The 20,256-nt window shown below is 46.5% G+C and overlaps 2 protein-coding genes across 7 annotated transcripts in view; both read right to left on the minus strand.

Moving 5' to 3' along the window:
* Positions 1–47: 47 nt before the first annotated feature.
* Positions 48–4,818, minus strand: LOC119132095 (arfaptin-2-like). 6 transcript variants are annotated; one of them, XM_037267007.1, is made up of 10 exons: positions 4,698–4,818; positions 4,158–4,266; positions 3,653–3,761; positions 3,420–3,482; positions 2,946–3,035; positions 2,720–2,823; positions 2,412–2,633; positions 2,176–2,333; positions 1,928–2,102; positions 48–1,534 (listed from the first exon to the last, which is right to left on the minus strand). In XM_037267007.1, the coding sequence occupies exons 2-10, from the start codon at positions 4,254–4,256 to the stop codon at positions 1,379–1,381; spliced, it is 1,176 nt and encodes a 391-aa protein (XP_037122902.1). In that variant the 5' UTR covers positions 4,257–4,266; positions 4,698–4,818; the 3' UTR covers positions 48–1,378. The 6 variants fall into 6 exon arrangements, with proteins under 6 accessions (XP_037122902.1, XP_037122900.1, XP_037122901.1 ...); XM_037267005.1 differs by lacking the exon at positions 4,698–4,818 and adding an exon at positions 4,343–4,594; XM_037267006.1 differs by lacking the exon at positions 4,698–4,818 and adding an exon at positions 4,329–4,594.
* An 8,739-nt stretch (positions 4,819–13,557) lies between these two features.
* Positions 13,558–20,256, minus strand: part of LOC119132258 (protocadherin-16-like) — a 56,237-nt gene continuing 49,538 nt past the window's right edge. The window contains exons 16-21 of the mRNA XM_037267360.1: positions 19,992–20,203; positions 19,576–19,727; positions 19,353–19,483; positions 18,316–18,602; positions 18,102–18,243; positions 13,558–18,029 (exon numbers count right to left, since the gene is read on the minus strand). Of these exons, the coding sequence (XP_037123255.1) occupies positions 15,424–18,029; positions 18,102–18,243; positions 18,316–18,602; positions 19,353–19,483; positions 19,576–19,727; positions 19,992–20,203 (3,530 nt within the window). The 3' untranslated portion in view covers positions 13,558–15,423. The remainder of the gene's footprint in view (positions 18,030–18,101; positions 18,244–18,315; positions 18,603–19,352; positions 19,484–19,575; positions 19,728–19,991; positions 20,204–20,256) is intronic.

Genomic DNA, 20,256 nt, shown 5'->3' on the forward strand with positions numbered 1-20,256 from the left:
TTGGATGTTTTAGGCGGGGTGGATAATACAAATCACGTCAGCTGACAACAACAATTGAGAAATGTAGTCCAAATGTCAATTGTACAGCATATCAGCATTAAATGCACTGTAGTGTACACGAGTAACATTTACGTAGAAAAAATAGCCACAACAACGGCATACATAATAAACATGCACATTAAGTTCATAGAAAAGATGACGTGAGACTTGCCACTTTTGTTGTTATCGTAGGCGGTTTCTTCAACATTCGCAAATCAATTGTTCATTTCAATGGAACAAAGTCATCCAGCGAGCGGACCTTTATTTGGGAGCTGCACGACAAGGACAAAGACGTGAAAATACAAGGCTCTCTGCACAGGTGGATAAATAGATAGGTGGGGGAAAAACAGCCCGCCCGTGTAACAATTTGCTCAAAATACTGACCTCTGCTCATTTCGGTTCAAGAATTGTGTCCATTAAATGCCAGTAAATAGTCCGGAAGTGCTGAATTCCCCCAAAGCACGGTGTCCGATTTTACACACGCGGGCGGGATTGACTCGATATGTAGTATACACACACACACACACACAATGTTTCATCTCATCATGTAAAACAACAGCCGAAGCGGCTATACCACAAAGCTAACAAAAATGAAAGCACTTATTGCATGTCCTGTACATTTGTGTCTATGAAATTTGCGCTTCATTCTGTGGCTGGGAGTGACTCAAACATGCTCTGCCCGCCCGCACGAAAGGCGGAACATTTGCACTTCTCACAAGGTTCCAATTCGGTGGTAAATTGCCATAGAAATGGCCACTTTGAACCACAATAGCTAGAAAGAAATGCTCGAATTGAATTTACATTTCTCATAACTTCCTGTCGTCCTTGTATCCAAATGACCAAGTTTAAATTTGGTAGAGATTGGACAAACGTTTGTCTTGAAAGAAGCGCTGGAAATGACCCAAAAATGGTGGGCTTCCCTTGTCTGTTGTTGAGATGAAAGGAAAATGTTTGTGGCCTCCAAAAATCATCATAATGACGAAGAAGAGAAGCAATTGCAAGGCTCACGTTGCACACTGCATCGCTCGGATCCCTAGATGTCTCATTTGTTATACAAAATAATAAAGTTCACTTTCAAACTATCATGTACCGTTCTAAAAAAAAAAAAAGGTGACGACAACAAAAAAGACTAAAATGCCCAAGAGCCATCTCCACTAAAAAAAAATTCTAGACTTTACATATTCTTATATACAGAAAAATGAATGGTTCATCCAAGAATAAGAATAGTGTGTGGCTTAAATAAAAACAAAACTCGTGCTGATAATATAGAACAAGTGAGGACTACAAAAACAAAGGAGACTTTCCATATTTTCTGTGCTGATCCCGCAATGACCACCTGTCACTGTTCCTCAAGCCAGGACGGCTTGTCGGCCCCAGGCGGCTTCAACTTGACGTTGAACTGCACCAGAGTTTGTTCCAGCTGCTGCTGGTTGCCGGCGAAGTAGGCCGAGATGGCGTTGTGGAAAAGCAGCAGCTGCTTGTGCATCACTTTCACCTGGGACACACAAAAATCGAAATATTACCTACCAGCAAGGTCGTTTTTGATGGGTTTATTTTTGCTTTGTGACGTGCGTGAGCTTCCGACACTCCGCCACTAGATGGTGCCAAAAACATCCAACAAATCAACTCAGCCAATGCTGACAAAGCAACTTTTTATTAGTTTGGAAATGGATTCTGGTTGAAAACGGAGTCTTGCTGAGAATTAAAACATTAAAGACTAATGCAGTTCTCGCTCTTACCGGTCAACAACCCAGAAAGTGATTTGAAAATTCCAAACCTTGGTTTCGCTTTGGAAAATTCACTTAGTCCTAGGGTTTTTACATTTTTGAGAACCAGTTCTCAAATGGGGAAAGGCTTCATTTAATAGGCAAAGTGGAAGGCAGCAAACCTTGTTCTCCTCTAAGAACTTGAGCTTGATAGTGACGTCGCTGCGCAGCCGCTCGTATTTGTCCCTGTGCACTTGGTATTCGTGCTGGGCCATGTCGATGCGGACCATGGCGGCGCTGTCCCTGGGGCCCAAACTCAGCTCTTCCAAGTCAGAGCGGTAGGCGTCAAACTCCAACCTGAGCGCACGAGACGGAGGCTGTCACATTGCGGGGAAGCGCGAGAGAGGACGCCCGTCCTTATCAGCGTTACCTTGCGTTTTCGTAGTGCTTGATGGTCATCAAGGTGTCCTCCATGGTTTTGTTGACCAAAGTGTCAATGCTGGACACAAAGAAGCTGATGGCGCCCAGCAGGGACTCGCCGTTCTTGCACAATAGTTTTTGAGTTTCTGCGTTATACCCAAACTCATCCTGGAGGGTGGGGGCAGCATCCTTGTTCTTTATTCGTCTTAAATGAAACATTCAAGCAAAATTTGCACTGTGGGCTACCTGCAACTCGGGCGACTTCTGGCTGAGGTCGGTGAAGGTGTCCCCGAGAGCTTGCTGCGTCTGGACCATGCTCTGGAAGTGGCTTGTGAGCGCCGTGGCCAGCCTGAGGATGTTCTCGTACTTGCTCTTGGTGTCTCTCAGCACGTCGATCTGAGCCTCCAGTTCCAGGTCGACCGTCCGCGAGCCTCGGCCGAAGCGCTCCGAGAACATCTGCTTGGTGCACTGAGGGACACGCGTCCATGGAAAAAAAACGAGGATAAAATGTTATCAGTTGAAATCAAATCAACGGCTTAGCAGTAGCTTGTTACCTTATATGTGTTTATGCCCCATTTCTTCACACTGTCCAGCTTCTCCACTGCCACGCCACGAGACACTTCTTCCATCGCGGTGCAGGTGCTATGGTTTGAGGAGCCTTCAAAAAAAAAAGAAAAAAGCCGCTGCCATAAAAGCGCCGACTCGTGACATTCACGATGGACACGATGAGTCATGGCAATGGGGGAAGGAGGAGATGGTGACTGACTTCAGAGATGATACCTGAGAGCTGCTCGCTGCCGTGCTGCGCCAGTCGACCGGCAACCGGCTGGCCGGTGGGCGAGCTGGCGGCCCGGGATTTCATGCGGATGTCTGCCATGGGCATGGGGGGGGGGGCATGGGTGAGAAAAGCTTTGAAAGGGAAATGTGTCTTTTTGGTATGAGCGGGTGAAAACATGGCCAGCATGCATGTTTTTTTTCGTCATGCACTCAAGAAACATGGAAGAATGGAGTTAATGAGATGAGATGCAAACAGCAACGACAGTCGGTCTTACCATTCAATACAAAACAGTATTACAAACAAATGCTCATATTGGGTTAGTGCATCTTTTAAGGCTCCAGTATTTCCCCTCAACTGCCAATGTAGGCATGCGAGCAAGGCTGCAAGTCCTTTCATCCAAGTAGGAGACGTTTTACAAAAAAAAAAAAAGACTGAAGGGGTTAAATTTGAGAAACAGCTACAGAATGTACAGACACCTGGCGCAGGCGCGGGGGCACCTCTTCTGTCCAAATATTCGGGGTTGAAACGAATGGCTGGCCCTATGAGATATGGTAATACAAGGCCGCCGCCTGGAGGTCAGCACACGTACAGTGACTGCAAATCAGAGTAATCACGGAGCCTCCATTTGTTGTGGCCGCCCGAAGGCTATTTAAAAACTCATCGGGGTTAAGTGGAGGGAATGAAAAGGCAATGATGTTGCGGCCACTACCTTTGATGGTGCTGGTCGGAATGATGCCCCCCGCCGGACCGCCGTAACCTCCCGAGACGATGCTGGTTTCGTTCAGGTTGGGCCCCGACACCATCACCTGCTGCAAATCCTGATCCACAAACAACTGAATGATGCGTGCAGACTTAGTTGAGTCTCAGGTGCCTACACATTAGCACATCCTTGATTTAAAAAAAACAACACAAAGAGGAAGCAAAAACTAAACTGTGCAATTTATTGAACTAGTTCATTCATTTACAATCATGTTCATTGCTTTTCTTTCCAAGTAAAAGACAGAGCTGTTTTTTGATTCATTAAAAACAAACTTTGGGGTGAGGTGAAAAAGGCAAAGGACATTTCAGCTTATTTCAATGGGCAAAACTGATGTGATATAAGATTAGTCATGGAACAATTGAAGCTTGTAAATCAGTGTACCACTGTGGGATGAATAGATTGTGTTGCAATGTGACGTTTGAGATTCCATCAAACAAACAACACACTAACTGACCTGCTCCAGACTGTCATCCTCTGGCTGGGTCCCAGTGTCTCCATTACTGTTAATGGGAATCTCCATCGTAGCTGCTTTGCTCATGATGCCCTCCGCCATGACAAAATGTCTGAAAAGATACAAATAATAATAGGCAATTGTAGAGTGTGAGTACTACACAAACGAGCATAAAGTAGCTGTCTTACGTTGATGCTACGCTGATTGCTAACGGCAGCTGATGTGGCTTCTGGCTATGTGACAGCTAGCTTCAATCTGGCTGGCAGCTTGTTCGTCCCAAAGAAAAGTCAAGCTTCGCGGACAAATGTAATAAAAAGCAGAAAAGGCGCCGACTTTTCTAACGAATCAACGTTACATCCATGGCTGCTGTTTACATGATCTGCCTCTTTCCATACAACTCATCCTGAAAATCCCTGCATCCAGCCAAGCAGCGGCTTTAACTTCGCTTCGCAATAAAAGTTTCACTATTTTCGAAGACACCCTAATCGGCGTTTTAGCACTTTTAATCCAATGTAGATTTGACAAAATACGTCAAATACTCACCAGTATTCGTTTGAAAGTTTACTGGTGGCCTAGGGTCGTATATCGAGGAACTGCAGCATTAATTTGAAAGAGCATCATCTTCAAGCCTTTTCCGCCCTTCTACTCCGTTGTCCACGTCGTGCTGTGCTGACGTCACGTTGTCCCCAAACTGTAGTATGGCATTCTATACTGAAGGTGGCAGTGTTTCCTCGTTATAGACGCTACCTATGTCGTTGTGGCAGTCTTTTTCTTTTTCAATAAAATAGTCAAAGTATTCTGGTGTATAATAATAATAATAATTGTTATTATTATTAATTTATTGGTGATTCCATTTTTGTGTTGTCCTCCCTGGAATCACCTACTAAACACCCAATCAGCTACAAATAATGCATCTTACAGTAACTTGAGAACGCATAAGCACCTAAGCCTTAGTTGCTATGACACTGAGAGTAATGTATCTGTTTCCAATGTGTATTTTCTTTCTTTTTTTTAAATCATACCAATTAAATAGCTCAACACGGTTCAAATCTTGGATCCGGCCATCCTGTTTTAGTTTGCATGCTTTCCCATGTGTCCAGGTACTTTGACTAATTTGATCTACATTCCAAACACATGCATGATATATGCATTTTAAAAATCTCAAGTTGTGAATTTGAAACAGCCCAGGGAAGGATAAGCTCCTCCCCACGAGACTAATGAGGATAAACGGTATGAAAAATGGATGAATGGATGATTAAATGCCCCATCTAAACATCAACTTCTAAGGAAATTGCAATTTTTGATTATTATTATAATCATTATTGCGTCCCGCCTCTCTTGCTGATTGCAGTTGTCTTTAGAGATAGACCGATAGAGCCAAATTGTACTAATGTGCCTCATTTATTTCAATCAGGGAAAGCAGTGTGGAGCGAATATGGCTTTCAAATGTTGTGAAAGTGCTTAAATGGAAGATTTGCTACAAGGGACATTTTTCCCAAGCATAGTAGTGCTTAGTTTTACTGCACTCCATCTCCCCCTTCTTTGCTTCTGCAACGGCACTATTTTACTATATTCCTTTGGGTTAAGAGAACTTACATGTCGGGGTTGTTTTGAACAAAATATAAAAAAAAGTGTAATTCCCCATGCTTCAAGTCGGGTCAGAGATCATAACTGTCTGGATCTTTTTTTTTTTTTTTTTCCCACTTGACTCCTTCTTGTTAGCATATATGTATTAAAAAATACAATATCCAATGTATGTTCTTCTGTTTCAGAGCACCTCATGCGGCGAGTGACCGCCCCGAGGTGAGATGTAAGCGAGAAGGCAGAGCTGGGGGGGATGAATGGAACATCTCAAATGAAAGAGTTATTATCCTCGCCTGAGTGACGACTACTACGCCTTGCCCTTGTGATAGCGCCTCCAAACCTCAAGGGTGTCTGTTGAAGTGCTCGTATGAATAATAATGAATCATTTTCAAATACGTCCGCGATTGTGAGCCTCAATCTCGTTTCCGATAACGTACACACACAGCCGTTGTACACGTGTATAAGCCGTATACGTGCGGGCAGGAAGTCAAATCCCATAAAGGAAGAAGGTAAATAATGTTGCTGTTGACATTTGCTCAAAGCCAAACATCTCAAAGTTGCTTTAGTTCCACTTTGACTGATTGAAAGGGTATGTTTTGACTTTGCGTCTTTTGGCTGAGGGGCCGCCTCAACGTCCTTGAGCCGATCCCAGTACAACCTTTGACCTCTGCATTATTCACGGCCCACAAACTGTCCAGGTTTAAATACAATATACGAGTTCTTCTGAGTCTGACTAACGAACATAATTGGTGTCCCATTTACGGCTGAACCATTTTGCTCGCTTTGTGATCAATATATAATTGTTAACAAGTAAAAGCCAAGACCATTCAAAACAAACGTTTGAGAGCTTTTGGTTCCAAATTTGAATTAAATGTTCATAGGCACAGTTGTGAACACTTCATTTTTGTCATTCAAAGTCGATAGGGGCAAAAAAAAAAAAAAAGACTAAATGTCTTAAAAGTCTTGGCCGCAATATTCAGCGACGCCCCCTACTGGCAGAGTGTATACAAGTACTAAAGACAACCTCCAAATGGTTGCGTGTAATTCAACAAGAAGAACAAACATTTATCCCCCAACTTTACGAAATAGTGCCGTGTGAGCAGTACTACGAAATGTATTAGATGAAATGTTTGGATAGGGAGCAGACAGAGAAAACAGCCTGCGGATATAACTTTGTCCAAACAATGCATCAAACCTGTCTGAGTGCCCTCCTCGGCTGCCAAGACATTTTCTATTATTTACACAAGAGTCCTCAAACAACTGAGAGATGTCTTATTGCCACATGAAAAGCAAGCAAACAAGGCCTGACAATTATTTAGTAAATATGTCAGGTACTAGATTTTAGAAGCGCTGCAAAAGTGCGCTTGAGTCTCTTTAGCACGCAGTTTGGTGCTTTTTGCTGAACTCAGCCTTGTGAAGATGAACTGAAATATATACACACATTTCTGTATTACAACCTCCCACTGTGCTCAAGAGATGATCGTGAAAAAAACTGTAGAACCACAGCACCGTCTTGAGTATATGCTGTTTTTCTTTTCTTAATGCTATTCTTTGAGGTCTTTGACGTCATTTCAAAATGACACAAAAAAGTACATTGTTTAAAAAGTAAATGAAAACCAAGTGGCGTGAAGTAACTGTCAAACAATCTCATCATCCAGATTTGAATCAACCCTTCAATGGAAGAAACAAGTCACGTTGAACAGTCATGTAGACACACAATCATCATTAAAAAAAGTACTTATGAATCATGCTTACATCAAGCATCCAGATATCGCTCTTTTCGGAAAAGGGAATTTTGAGCCCCCCCCCTCCCACACACACTCATTTCTTTACCTGGAGGGAAGCGGCCTACTGGGCAGGTTATCCCGCTCATGAGACAACCGGGAACCGTGACAGGATCTGCGGTCAGGAAAAAGGCAATTATGAATCATTTTCAGCAAAGTTACAACGGTCATTGGAATTTGAGCGCAAGGGTGGAAATGTAATAAGTCCCACTGAAAGCATGAGGACTGCTGCTAATTCAAAATAGATGAAAAAGCCCAGTGGCTGACCTTGCATGCGTTTGCTTCTGTTGTGCTTGAGCTCCTCACCATCACTAATTGGGAATCAGAACCACCGCTGACTATACGATTTGGCGATAACAAGAATGGTGTCGAGGGTGTTACCATGGCAACGGATGGCCAGCGCTGATAAAAAAAAAAAATTAACATGCACGTATGCAATGTACATATGATGATTGCTCATAACGTCTGCATGCCCATTAAAAAAAAGGTTTACTTTGTTCTACAATGATTCCTGTAATTAGGAAGAAGAGTAGGTCATCATATGGAATAATTCAAGTTGATGTTTTTTCCAGATTGCGACATCTTCATGACAATTAAATTTGGTGAAAGGAGTCCAAGCACAAGAATATCCAGCAAGGAATGCAAATTATTCCAGTGAGCAACTTGAGTGTCACTTGCAGCGCTTAGTCAGGGAAATGTGTGATTCGGGGGACCAACTTGAAAAACACACACCAACTTTTTTCTCCTTTGATCAAAGCGTGTCGATCATATCCGCTCATTCGGATGCGGCCAACGCTCCTGGATGCTCCAGGTTAATCTTCCCTTCAGAACGCCATTACACACGACCGCCAAGGGGACACTCTGAAATCCTGTCATCACAGAGGCTGCAGGTGACTTCGTTGGGGCGGATTAGTCAATGTTCTGCTAAAAAGTCGTTAGCCAACTTACCGAAAGAGTGTTTTACTTTTAGAAATGAGCAAGTGGTTCTGGTCTGCATTTGATTCATTTGAAATTTTCTCCAAAGGAAATAATGGACAATTTATTTATTTGTTCATTTATTTATCTTTCAATTTAAATTTTGATTTTAAACAAGCAGCAGCTACTGTGCCACTTGAGTGAGGTGAGAAATAAAACAGAGCGATGGGGGCACTGTAATGCCCTTTCATGGCGGGAAAGGAGAGTCACTCTAACAAATGATGTTTGTGCTCCTCACATGGCAGCTTGACGTTTTGTTTAAGGTGAGACAGAAGAAAGCGAGGCCTCGAAGCACACGCCAGACGTCCACACCAATAAACAAGCAATCACACCCTATGTAGCTAATTAGCTGTCGTAGCAGCAATCAACAGCAACAGCTTCAGAGCTGCCATGCAAACCTTTGAAAAACAAAAAGGCCGCTGGAGCGTACATGATTTATACCTTCAACCTATTGTTTGCGATGATCCGGCGGCTTTGATGCCGCATCTGGGTCACGGTTGAAGCGCTATCAGCTAGCATAAGCTTGCTTTCTTGCCGTGCCAGATACATGTCAGGACGGTAAAACCTCCGACGTTGACTTTGGTGTGCTTCCTCCCATGACCATAGCGCAATATTAAACTCGTCAAATGCAGAGAGCGTCGGGCGTCATCGGGTGACTCTTGTTTTTCAATAGAATGGCACCCCAATTGACAGCTTTGCCTTACCAAGTCTAACAAATGCGAACCAAAAATGCAAAAGGAGCGGCCAAAAGGCCACATCTGCTGTGATGTCATCGTAAATTGTCTGTCGCTGCCCATTACTTTTGTTTTTACGATAAAAGCAAAGCTCTTTTTTGCCCAAAAATCTCAAGACATGCATGATGGATTTATATAACCTAATGTAGACGGAATCATGACAAGTCCAAGCGGACTTGGTCATGTTTGTGTCTCAGGAAATGAGAAGCAGTGAAGCGTTTAATATTTGCACGTTTTTGTTTTTTCTTTGTTTGCTACCATTAGCTGTGGCTTGGCCCCGTGACCCCTTGTAGGAATAAAACTCAATCATTGTATTTAGTGATCAAGTGCGTGTGTATAGAGTAGCGCTTATTAAAGCAGAGCGGTGAGTGGAAACACCAGGCTTGAAAAGTCAGGCCAGTAAAACACGACCGGCTGCCATTTGCAGGCTTTGGTGACTCGTCGTTACATGGCGCTTCACAAGACGAAGACATAATCATGCAATTCAACTTCGCGGCCAACAAAAACAGACGCACCTTGCTGATTGCACCGCTCACTTCCTGTTTCTCCACCAATCAGCAGCCATCACCTGGACTGGGAATCGAGGAACACACAACTGAGCGAAATGAACATTCCCTGAAAACACCAATTGTGACTTTGACAATTTGTTCCAAACATGGCACGTTTGAGTTTGAAGCAACCATTTTGCTTTTGCTGTGCGTCTGATTGGCCAAAAATAGCGTGCAGGTGATTTCCACCTGAATGAACTCATTCTAATGATGTCACAGTCCATGATAACTCACACTTCCTCGTCTTGATGTGGGCCACTCTGGTGGATTATATTGCACCAGCAATCAAAGCGCTCCTGGAATCCAGTGTACATAATGAGCGTGGCCTTTTATGTCTCACATTAACTGTGAGTCATTGTGTGGGCGATTACCAACACAAAGCTGATTTTTAATGACGGTCCCGAGGAGGGACCACGACATCAATGAGATTCTTGCCCGCGTTTCAACCTTAATCGTTATCAATAAACGATAAAACGCGTAAGCCATTACCAGCTGTAAATTTTGACGAGACGCTGAGTGGCGCACTCCCGAGCCGGGCTGGGCCGGGCGCATAATGAGAGAAAGTATCCAGATTTTCTCAAACACTCCATCGTCCAAATGAAAGCATTGTGGAGCTTTAAAGCCAAAGTATTTTCCATTGGAAGTAGGCCTCCCCTCTCTGCTTCTTCTCTTTCTTTTTTTTCTCGAGTAGCCCTGCTGGAGAAGTGCAGTTGGCAAGAAACACTCCTCGTGCACTATTGTCGGGTAGAAAGTGGATTTATGTGCCAGAATTCCTCCTGGACCCAACTGCGAGCACTCATGCTTTCACATGAGAGAGCATTCGCTGTACTTTTCTTATGTAAGCTCATCTTCTGCAGCGCATCTCGCATGAATTTGTGCCGATGAAAATCTTACGCTGTGCCCGACGATGCAATGACGCAGAACTCTATTGACATTGCATTAAAAATGAACTATGAGCACAGCCCCAAAACGGACTCAGGGTTGTCGTAGCCCCTGAAGCGCGGCCCGGTAGCCAGCGACATGCAGTCTCCGCTGCGAAAGACGACACCCAGATGTTTGAAAACTATTGCAGAGGCAGCGGAGAAGAATGCTTGATTTGATTACGCTGAGGCAACACGTTGAAACGCAGCCAACTTTAATGGATTGATTCAGTCCAACAGTAGTCTCTCTCCTGGACGAGCATATACGAATTTATTATACGGTGGTGGGCCGTACGTTTGGAATTGATTGGTTAGTACGCAATACAAGTTTTTTTGATTTTATATAACACATTGGGTAAGAAAAGCAGAGGCTCACAGACGGATCCTTGAGGTACGCCGCAAAAGGCTTTTTCACAAGCCATTGCTCAGATAACACATTAATTGCGCAAAACAAAGTTCAACCTAGCAACAGAGCGAAAAATGGACCCAAAAAGTACTTTTGAATGGAGCAGTGGTGTTTTCAGATGATTTTTTGCGGGTTGGGAGGTATTTTTCCAGTTGAAAATGAAAGGCTTATCCAGATAATACTTCATGGTTAATAATGGGCTTTCCGTTAGCGATGGCCGCAAATGTCTTTTCGACGCATCCATCTGCGAGTTATTAGGATTTAGCAATAGAGACGTTTCACTAGATAACAATGAGGCATGATGGCACGCTTGGATTGCCTTCGCTGACGTTTGCTGACTTATGGCCACGCAGCTTTGGGGAGCGAGAACACTTTTTTCTTTCGCTTTTCTCATGACCAGAAATGTTCGATCAACGATGGGAAAGTGTTCGTCATCCACGGAACATCGCATGGCGCTGGTGTGTGACTCATTCGACTTTTGACCGTGGTGTCCTTTTTGCCAAACTGGCATAATTACATACGTGGCGACGGCTAAGTATAGCGGCCGACATAAAAAGTGATTTGACGAGCCGCAATGGCTGCGACGCCCACGATACAGAATCCGCCGTAACAATGGCGTGTCACAGACGGATTTACGACCCAATAAAAAAGAAGAAGCGCAAATTTGCTGCTGGCAGATTTAAGAGTTGCAAGTGGGAGTGACAAAAACAACAACAAAACACAAACAAAAACAGTCGGCGTGGAAATAGGACCCAGACTGGGCCGGGCCCGGTTGCCAAGTGACGACTTGAAAAGACGAGGGCCCCGCAAAGATTTGGCTGCGGTTTCTGCAGGGAAAACACTTCTCCTACCAGCCATTGCCCCCCCCCCCCCGATCCCCCCGTATTGCTGTGGTTCTTCTAACGCTGGCGAGGCCCAAGCCAAATGAGAAACAGACCCCCTTTTGCCTTGCTGTTGCCCATTTCTCCCTGTGGCTTTTTTTTTGTTTCAAAGCAGAAAAAAAACTCTCCCCTAAAATAGACGAAGGGTTCACGTGCCAACGGGATTTGACCCCCCCCCCTCCCCGTCTCTTTCCAGTCACGCAAGACGGCTGGCAAGGAGAACTTGTAAGAGACAGTAGCGAAGTTGCTGCTCTTCGGACTGTTTGGAGAAGGGATTGTGGGAAGCATCAGTGGAGCCTGACCTGCCGCGAAAGGCAACTTCCGTGCAAACTGCAGTTATGAAGGCCTTACGGGTAATCCCAGCATGAAGGAGAAGAATGACGGCCTCATTTTGACTGGACGCCGGTTTGGGCTTCTTAGCTGGAGAGTCACGTCCTTGCCAAAGCTTCCCCGTGAAACAAAGCAGCTCAGCTCTTCGGTGTAAAGATCCACATTCCAACAAGTATTGTGAGATCCCGTTAAAGTGCCGCAACACAGATGGAGGAGCTTGCCACACAAAGCAGCTCCATTATATCAACTAAATGACACCATTGTAAAAAGCAAAACCAGGGCCTCAATTAAGCCACGTTTAACTACATTTGCGGCGCAAAAGAGGCACAGAAAGTGCTCGGAGAATTGAACCATGGCACAAAGCTCTTGTACAGAGGCCATCTTAAAACCATTAAGTCCCCCAACAGTCATTATGTCTTCAAGGCTAAAAAAAAAAATGGACGCTGTCGATGACTTCTAAGTGGAGGGAAGTGTGGGAAACGCGGATGAGGGTGGGTACCTCCTTTTATGACAGGTGGCCGTGCAAAAAGCTGAAAGCCTCAAGGAGCTCGCACACTGTTGGACCAAGGCAGCAAGACCCGAAGATGCCAATCGCCGAATACAAAACAAGTCATTGATCTCGCTTTCGCTTTGCAGTAGACAAGAGCCTCCTGACCTTCAACAGAAAGCTACGAGCTAACAGTTTTCCAAAATGACAATAAGATGCGGAATCGCTCAATCAAAGCGTTGGACGTCGAAAACTTTGAACGCCTAGACGGGAAGCAATTGAGGAGAGTAAGCGCCCTGAGGCTCTTGTGACAGCTCTGACATCTCAATAGACTCATGATGGAAAAAACATCGGCGCTCCTCGCATGTAAAGGGAGCGGCCTCCTCCTCGCGTATATGTGCAATGACAGATCTCATTTGGTTTATGGCGAGTCTTTCATTTGAGCTTTGAGTAATGGGCCGACTCGCCCTCTTTTGCTCGTATCTTCCGAGCGCTGTTGTGTAAATAGCGAGCCCCGCTCATGCCGGGGAACCGCGCGCGGCTCATTACCGTGACACCGAGGCCAAGCGTATCATCAGCGGATTGTCCCGTTCGAGCGGCTCCACCCTTCTTTCCAGTTGGGAAAAAGCTGAGGGGGGAAAAAAAAAACATCGCTGCATGGGTGTGTGCGTGCACTGGCTCACAATTTTGCAGACACAAAAACAGAACTGGTCCACTTTGACTTTGTCAGATAGCAATGACAGGTGCTTCTAGATTGTGTTATTCATGTCCACTTTTAATTTGATAGACATAAAAAAGACAGACAGACAGAAAGAAAGATACAGTAGATAGATGAATCCACTGTCGTGTCATTTTGAGAACAATTACTGTGCAGACCTCAAAAGTCAAAATCAAAACTCCATTGTGAAAACAAACACACAAAAAATGACGGTACGGATAGCATTGCTTTTTTATACGATGTAGCTTACAGGCCGCTTCGCCCCAATCTTAGGTTAGCTTAGCAATTAGCATGACTTCTCAAATGTTTCCTCGTAATTGGTTGGTTAGATCGGTCCTTGTCAGAAGTGTACTGAACCGCTAGCGTGTTTATCATAACAGGATGTAAGAATACGTTTCAAGGAGCCGTGCCTAAAACTGAACAGGAAGTTCATCATTATGGTTTGGAAGCGGCCATTTTGGGCAATACAAGGGCACATCATTCAGAGAATTTGACCCATCTATCCATTTTTCTCGCATTTATTCTGTTCATGGACATAGCTTGCTAGCTAACCTCGAGCATACGGCAGACTACACCCTAAACTGGCTGCCAGTAAAATACACAGCACATACGAAACCAGACAGCTTTTTGCCTTGACCGAAATACGTATTCAAGTTAGCAAAACATTCACCTTTCATTTAAATGTGAAATCAGAAGCTCATATTGCTGTCGTTTATTGTCTATCTTTTATTTCAATATCAAACTTAAGAAACAAGATTGATCACGTTTCCATCAGAGTTCTTTAATCAGGCACTTGAGCTCAAAACATTCCTCTGGACGTGACACACGTTTGTACAAAAAAGGCCATAAGGTACCTTTAGTCGATTAGTGGATATACGTATCTGGCCATGTTCACTTGCCACTCACTATTCTTCATAATAATTTACATCAAGCAGATGAAGCTTCTGAGGTCTGCCAACACAATAAATAAGAAAAATACCACCGAATACCAAGCGTGCTATTTAAAGTGTTCAAGATTTAAATGGAGAAAGTAAGTAAAATAATTCCAGGGATGGAGGAACCGCTTTAGTTTGGACCTTGGCAAGTCTTGCATTGTATTATTTACTGTAAATGGCTTATAGGCTGTCTGGTGAAATATAGCTAAGGATAAAACATTCTCTCTTATTTTTGGAACATTCAGTAATTTGCCATCCTTCGAAAACCAAAACAAACGTGGGATGAAAGACATCGATTTTTTTTTTTTTTTTTACTTAGCAGCAATGCTTTGGAGCTTGCGTTGCGTTCTGTCGAAATAGATCTGTTATCTGAACCTTGTGCACGACGTGAAGCGGTAAGGCCGGCCGGCTATGATAAATTAAAGCACCCGAAAGACAAATTCTGCAAAGGCTTCACATTCACGATTGCCTTCCTTTGCGGCGGAACTGAAGTCTTTGCACAAGCAGAGAGGTCAAGGTCCAAATCCACTATCTACAATAATTTGCCACAACATCGAGAAGATCTTCAAAAACACATTTGAGAGTTTACAGTACAAATGAGGATACAACACAAACTACAAATATACAAAGATAGAAACAAGAGATATCTTTTTTCAATAACCCTTCGAGACGTGAATGCCATGTGCTTGTGAGGAAACCACATATAAGTATAAAAATATAGACAATGTTTTTTCTACAAAATATTGACATCGCGTTTGAACCCCCGCCCCCCTCGTTTGAATGTACAAACCAACGTGGACCAATGGGAGAATAAAGTTCGGGATAAGAACAAAGTCCATTTTGGCCCTCTCTGTTTGTCTTCAAGCAGCCCCACCACATGTGGGGCCACACCACAGCAAAAGAACGGAAATGACACAACACTGCGGTCATAAAGTGGAAGCCCGAGGTTTCAGATTGTCCCCAAAGTTCAAATCCTCAGTTCGGCCTCGTCAATTTGCTCCAGATTGTGTTCCGTTGCGCTGATGACGGATGCCGACGGGCCCTGGGAGACGCTGAAGGGCGTGACGGCCGGAGAGCGCGCCGCCAGTGGCGACAGGGACGGGGAGAAACTGGGCGACATGGCCACCGAGCAGATGGATCCCTCGCTGCTCAGGGGAGACCTCCGGAAAGTGGACAGGTGGGGGTACGTCCTCCCCACAGCCGGCTTGGGAGCTACAGTTTTTGCGCTAGGATGCGCCACGGAGGTGATAAGCGGAGGCGGGTCGATTCTGGACTCCGCTTTGCTTTTGCGGTGGAAGGAGCGGCGGGGGTGAGGGGGAGCCGTTTCATCCTTTAATCGCGCTATCTCGGTGAAAACGCTGGCTAGAGGTTGGAACTGGGGGCACCAGTTGAGAAGGTAGTCCCAGTTGTAGCTGCCCCTCAGTTCCTCGTCACTGGCCACGATGGCAGTCAAGGAGCCGTCCACGGTTGGCTTTCCGTCCTCGGGGAAGATATAATCTTTGTGGTGGGAGACGTTGAGGCCCCGCCCCATGCCCGCGTACCCACCCCCCTCGTCTCGGTAGATCGGCACCTGCCCAGCTAGCAGAGTACCGTTGAGGCTGCCCATCTTCTTCCCTTTGAACCAATCGATAGAGGGCTCGCCAGACACATCTGACAACTGGTCCGCGTCCTGCTGGATCCCGGAGTCGGGACCCCGAGCGGAGATACGCTCCTGCATGGAGGAGGAGATGCTGGACACTCGAGGGTATTCGTTTATCATCCTGATCTCGTCGTCCTCCGCCGCCTCGGCCTCCGCGGAGCCTCGGCCGCTGGAGTGCGAGGGGTCCAGGGATCCCCCGCGAGTGTACGGCCCCCCGCTGCTGCTGCTGCTGCTGCCGCTGCTCTGATCAGCAACATACCCGGGAAGGGCCTGGTGATAAATAATCTCACTCGCGGCTATTTTGCTCTCCTCAAACTTGTGCAGCATGGTGGCCGACGCCTTGGTTCGCCTGTGTCTCTTTTGTTCTTTCCTCCGGCGCCTCAGTTTGACGCAAAAGAGCGCCACGGCAATGACGCACAGTATGACTATTATTCCGAGAGACACGGCGATGACACTTATTAGCAGCATGTTGATGTCTGTGGCGAGTCCGAAAGAGGTGTGGCTCACGTCGACGGTCACTTTGGTCGCCGCCGTGCGGGACGTCTCCAGAGGGCTGTGGGCTAACAGGTCGAGCGTCATCAGGCGCACTTCTCGTTTGGAGCGGCTCACGTGTCTGCCGTAGCTGTCCATCTTTAGGGAGATGGCGCCGGATGATTTGTTGACTTCAAAATAAGGTGAACTGGCTGACAGAGAATACAGGACAACACCGTCCAGGCCTCCGTCTTCATCTCTGGCTTGCACTCTGCCGATGATCTGACCTTTCTTCGCGTCCTCGGGCACTTGAAAGGAGAACTCCGGGGAGGTAAAAACAGGATCATATTCATCCTCCCCAGAGACGTAAATCTGCACCGCGACGGTGGCAGAATAGTTGCCGGCATCCATGGCCGCAACCTTAAAATTGAAGGCGTTCGCTCTCTCAAAGTCAAAAGTCGAGCGGGTCCGCACTTCTCCTGATGTTTGGTTGATGAAAAAGGCTTCCCTTCCATCTTGAGAGTCGTCCAGCATGTAGTATCGCAACTTTCCAAAAACCCCTCTGTCGTGGTCGATGGCGTGCAGCGTGGTCACTAAGGCATTTTTGGGCTGATTCTCCCTGATACTAGCCGTGACTTGACTGAGTGGAAAGAAAGGCCAGTGGTCATTGATATCCTTCACGTCAATGCTGACTGGGGCAAAGGCATAGTGTCCCAAGCCATCTGTAGCTTGGACAACAACCATGTGGGACAACTGGCTCTCACTGCCCAGAGGTCGCTGTAGCTTCAAGGCCCCGGTCCATTGGTCCACCTGGAAAAGGCCCGTTTTGTCTCCAGAGCTGATGGAGTACTGCACCGCCCCATTGGGAGCAGAGTCTGGATCAGTGGCAGACAGATGCAGCACTTCCGTTCCTGCGGCGGTACTCTCGCTCAGCACCGCGCTGTACTCTCCTCGGCCGAAAGCCGGTGGGTTGTCGTTGACGTCCGTCACGCTGATTAGGATCGGCACGCAGGAGCTGCGCTGGGGGATCCCGCGATCCGATACCACGACGCTCAGGTTGTAACTGGACACGGCTTCGAAATCCAGCTCTTCCACCAGTATGAGGCTTCCGACCGTCTGGAAGCCTTTGCCTTCCAAGAAGCGCACGCTGCTTTCAATTTGGAAGGCGTTGCCAGAGTTGCCGCTGGCGATGGCAAAATCAAAACCACAGTTGTCACGCGACAGGTCTCCGTCGGCTGCCTCTAAGGTCAGAACCGTGGAGCCGGGAAGCTCGTCTTCAGATACGGACGCTCTGTACTCGGACTGATGGAAGACAGGAGTATTGTCATTGATATCCGACACCTGGACTTGGATGGTAGCCAGTGACGAGAGGGAGGGACTGCCCTGGTCTCGAGCTTCCACAACCACGAGGATGGAGGGATTTTCAAAGTCAAATTTGGTCTTTCGCTTGACAAACAGAGTCCCTGCAAGGAAAACAATCAATCGCATTTGTACTTTCCTCATCGTTTGGGAACTATTGAGCAGAAGATTCATACCGTTGCTCGGGTCAATGGAGAAAACACCCCTTGTGGACGACATGACTCGGTAGGTGATCTTTCCGTTGTCCCCGGAGTCCGAGTCGGTGGCTGTCACGGTGACGAGAGCGCTGCCTTCTGGGAGATGCTCTGATACCGTCACCTATCAGATCCCGAGCCGTGTATTCGATCAATACCAAACAATCCCAAAAGAAGCATGCAGTCCCAGTCATACCTGATACAAATCCTGGGTGAAGACGGGTGTGTTGTCGTTGACGTCTTCCACCAGCACGGTCAGATTGGCTTCGCTTTGATGTTTCGAGTCTGACGAGCGGATGGTCAGCGTGTACCATGTCCTCTCCTCGTAGTCCAGTGCTTTTGTCAGAGACACGCCGCCGCCGTAGCAGTGGATTCCAAACATGCCCGTGCTGTCGCCATCCAGGTAGAGGGTGTAGGAAAGGGCCGGGCCGGAATCCACGTCATTTCCTGTCACTTGACTGATAACTGTGCCAATCAGGGTGTCTGGAAATGAGAAAGTTGAGGCTATTAGCATTTGGCTGTGCGGAAGCATCCAAACGGTAGACTCTTTTTCGTTCTCCGCAAACGTCCCTCTGCCAGATGGCACATTTGAGAAGGTTTTTGCAGTTGCGCTATGTTGTAGACTAGTATTAGTCTTTCCTGCTTATTAGCCTCTGGACCACAGTCAGGGAGCACGGTGTTCTGTTCCAGGGCACCACTTCCATCCGTTCATTTTCAGTCCTGGTCAAGATTTTGGGGGGAGGTGAGGCCCAACCAAGCTGCCTTCAGAGGAAAAACAAGGACCACGCCCTGCACTGGTTGGCAGTCAAACGCAGGGCGATGGTGAAGAGGGCACTGGGCAGCAATTTTGCCCACGGCAGCTGTGTGAACCGCTGCACTGACAATGACCTTGGTGAAAGGCGTCCAACATTGCTGTTGCCCGCCTAGACGGGAAGACGGCAAGTAAGACACAAGGCCTGGCAACATTTCCTGGGTCCGCGCTCTCCATTCTGGTGGCTAAACTCGGCACTCTTTATCGTGCTTGACATGCATGTACAGCCAGAGCTTCCTTAAGAATAGTCTTCAGAGAATGGATTACAGTCCTGTAATTATAGCCGCTATGTACAAAAATATTCTTGCTTTGCTACATAAATATGAAATGAAAAATTCTCTGGCAAATCTTGAACACGTTGAACACTAACTCTCTCTCTCTTTCCCATCCAAACTAGCAAAGTGCCCAGCTGGCCCACTCACCTTCAGGCACTCGGATCTCCCGGGGCAGAGGAATCATGGGACTGTTGTCATTGAGATCGACGATAATCACGGTGAGAGTGGCGGAGCCAGCCAGTCGCGGGGTCCCACGGTCTGTTGCCGTGACGACAAGCCTAGTGGCACAAAATTGGGGAAAAAAACACTTCACTTTCACAATCTTGTCAGATCATTCAATGCCTACAAGTCCAATGAAACAAAGGCTGACTTTGTTTGCGTCCAGATTTCTCTGTCCATGATGGCCGTGGTGCTGATGCTGCCAGTCAGCGGGTCGATCTTGAACAGACCGCTCATAGATGACGACCGAATGGAGTATGTCACCTGGCCATTTTGACCCTGGTCCAGGTCGTTTGCCGCAACCTGCAAGATTGAATGAAACGATCGAAATGTGCAAAAAAGCAGTTTCAGCGTAACTCGATCCGGCGCGCAAATGAAGTCAAATGGGCTCCACGGACCCGACTGATTGAATACATTCAGCAGGAGTGAGTGCTGAGAATACAGCCATTCATGGCTGAAAGTGTCCAGGCCGCTCAAGAGTGAAGAGTGTTTCTATTCTGCTCCACAACTTCACACTTTAGCACCAGCCAACCACAATAAACTCAGCCAACCTGGGTTTTAGCGCACCTGGATAATGGGGAAATCGTGACCCTGCGCCTCTCGGATATAGGCCACGTAGTTCTGCAGCTGGAAGCGAGGCAAATTGTCATTGACGTCCTGCAGGATTAAGTTCACCGCCATGTAGGAGCTGGAGGACGCCGTCTCGGCTTTCACCACGAGGCGGAGTTTCGGGGTCTCCTCGTAGTCGAGCCCTTCGGATTTCTGGACCCATATTTCACCTGATTGGCGGAATGAAAAGAACAGAGGGGTCACTTTTGGCATCTCTTTGGAC

The sequence above is a fragment of the Syngnathus acus genome, chromosome 13, assembly GCF_901709675.1.
Source record: "Syngnathus acus chromosome 13, fSynAcu1.2, whole genome shotgun sequence".
NCBI classification, from domain to species: Eukaryota; Metazoa; Chordata; class Actinopteri; order Syngnathiformes; family Syngnathidae; genus Syngnathus; species Syngnathus acus.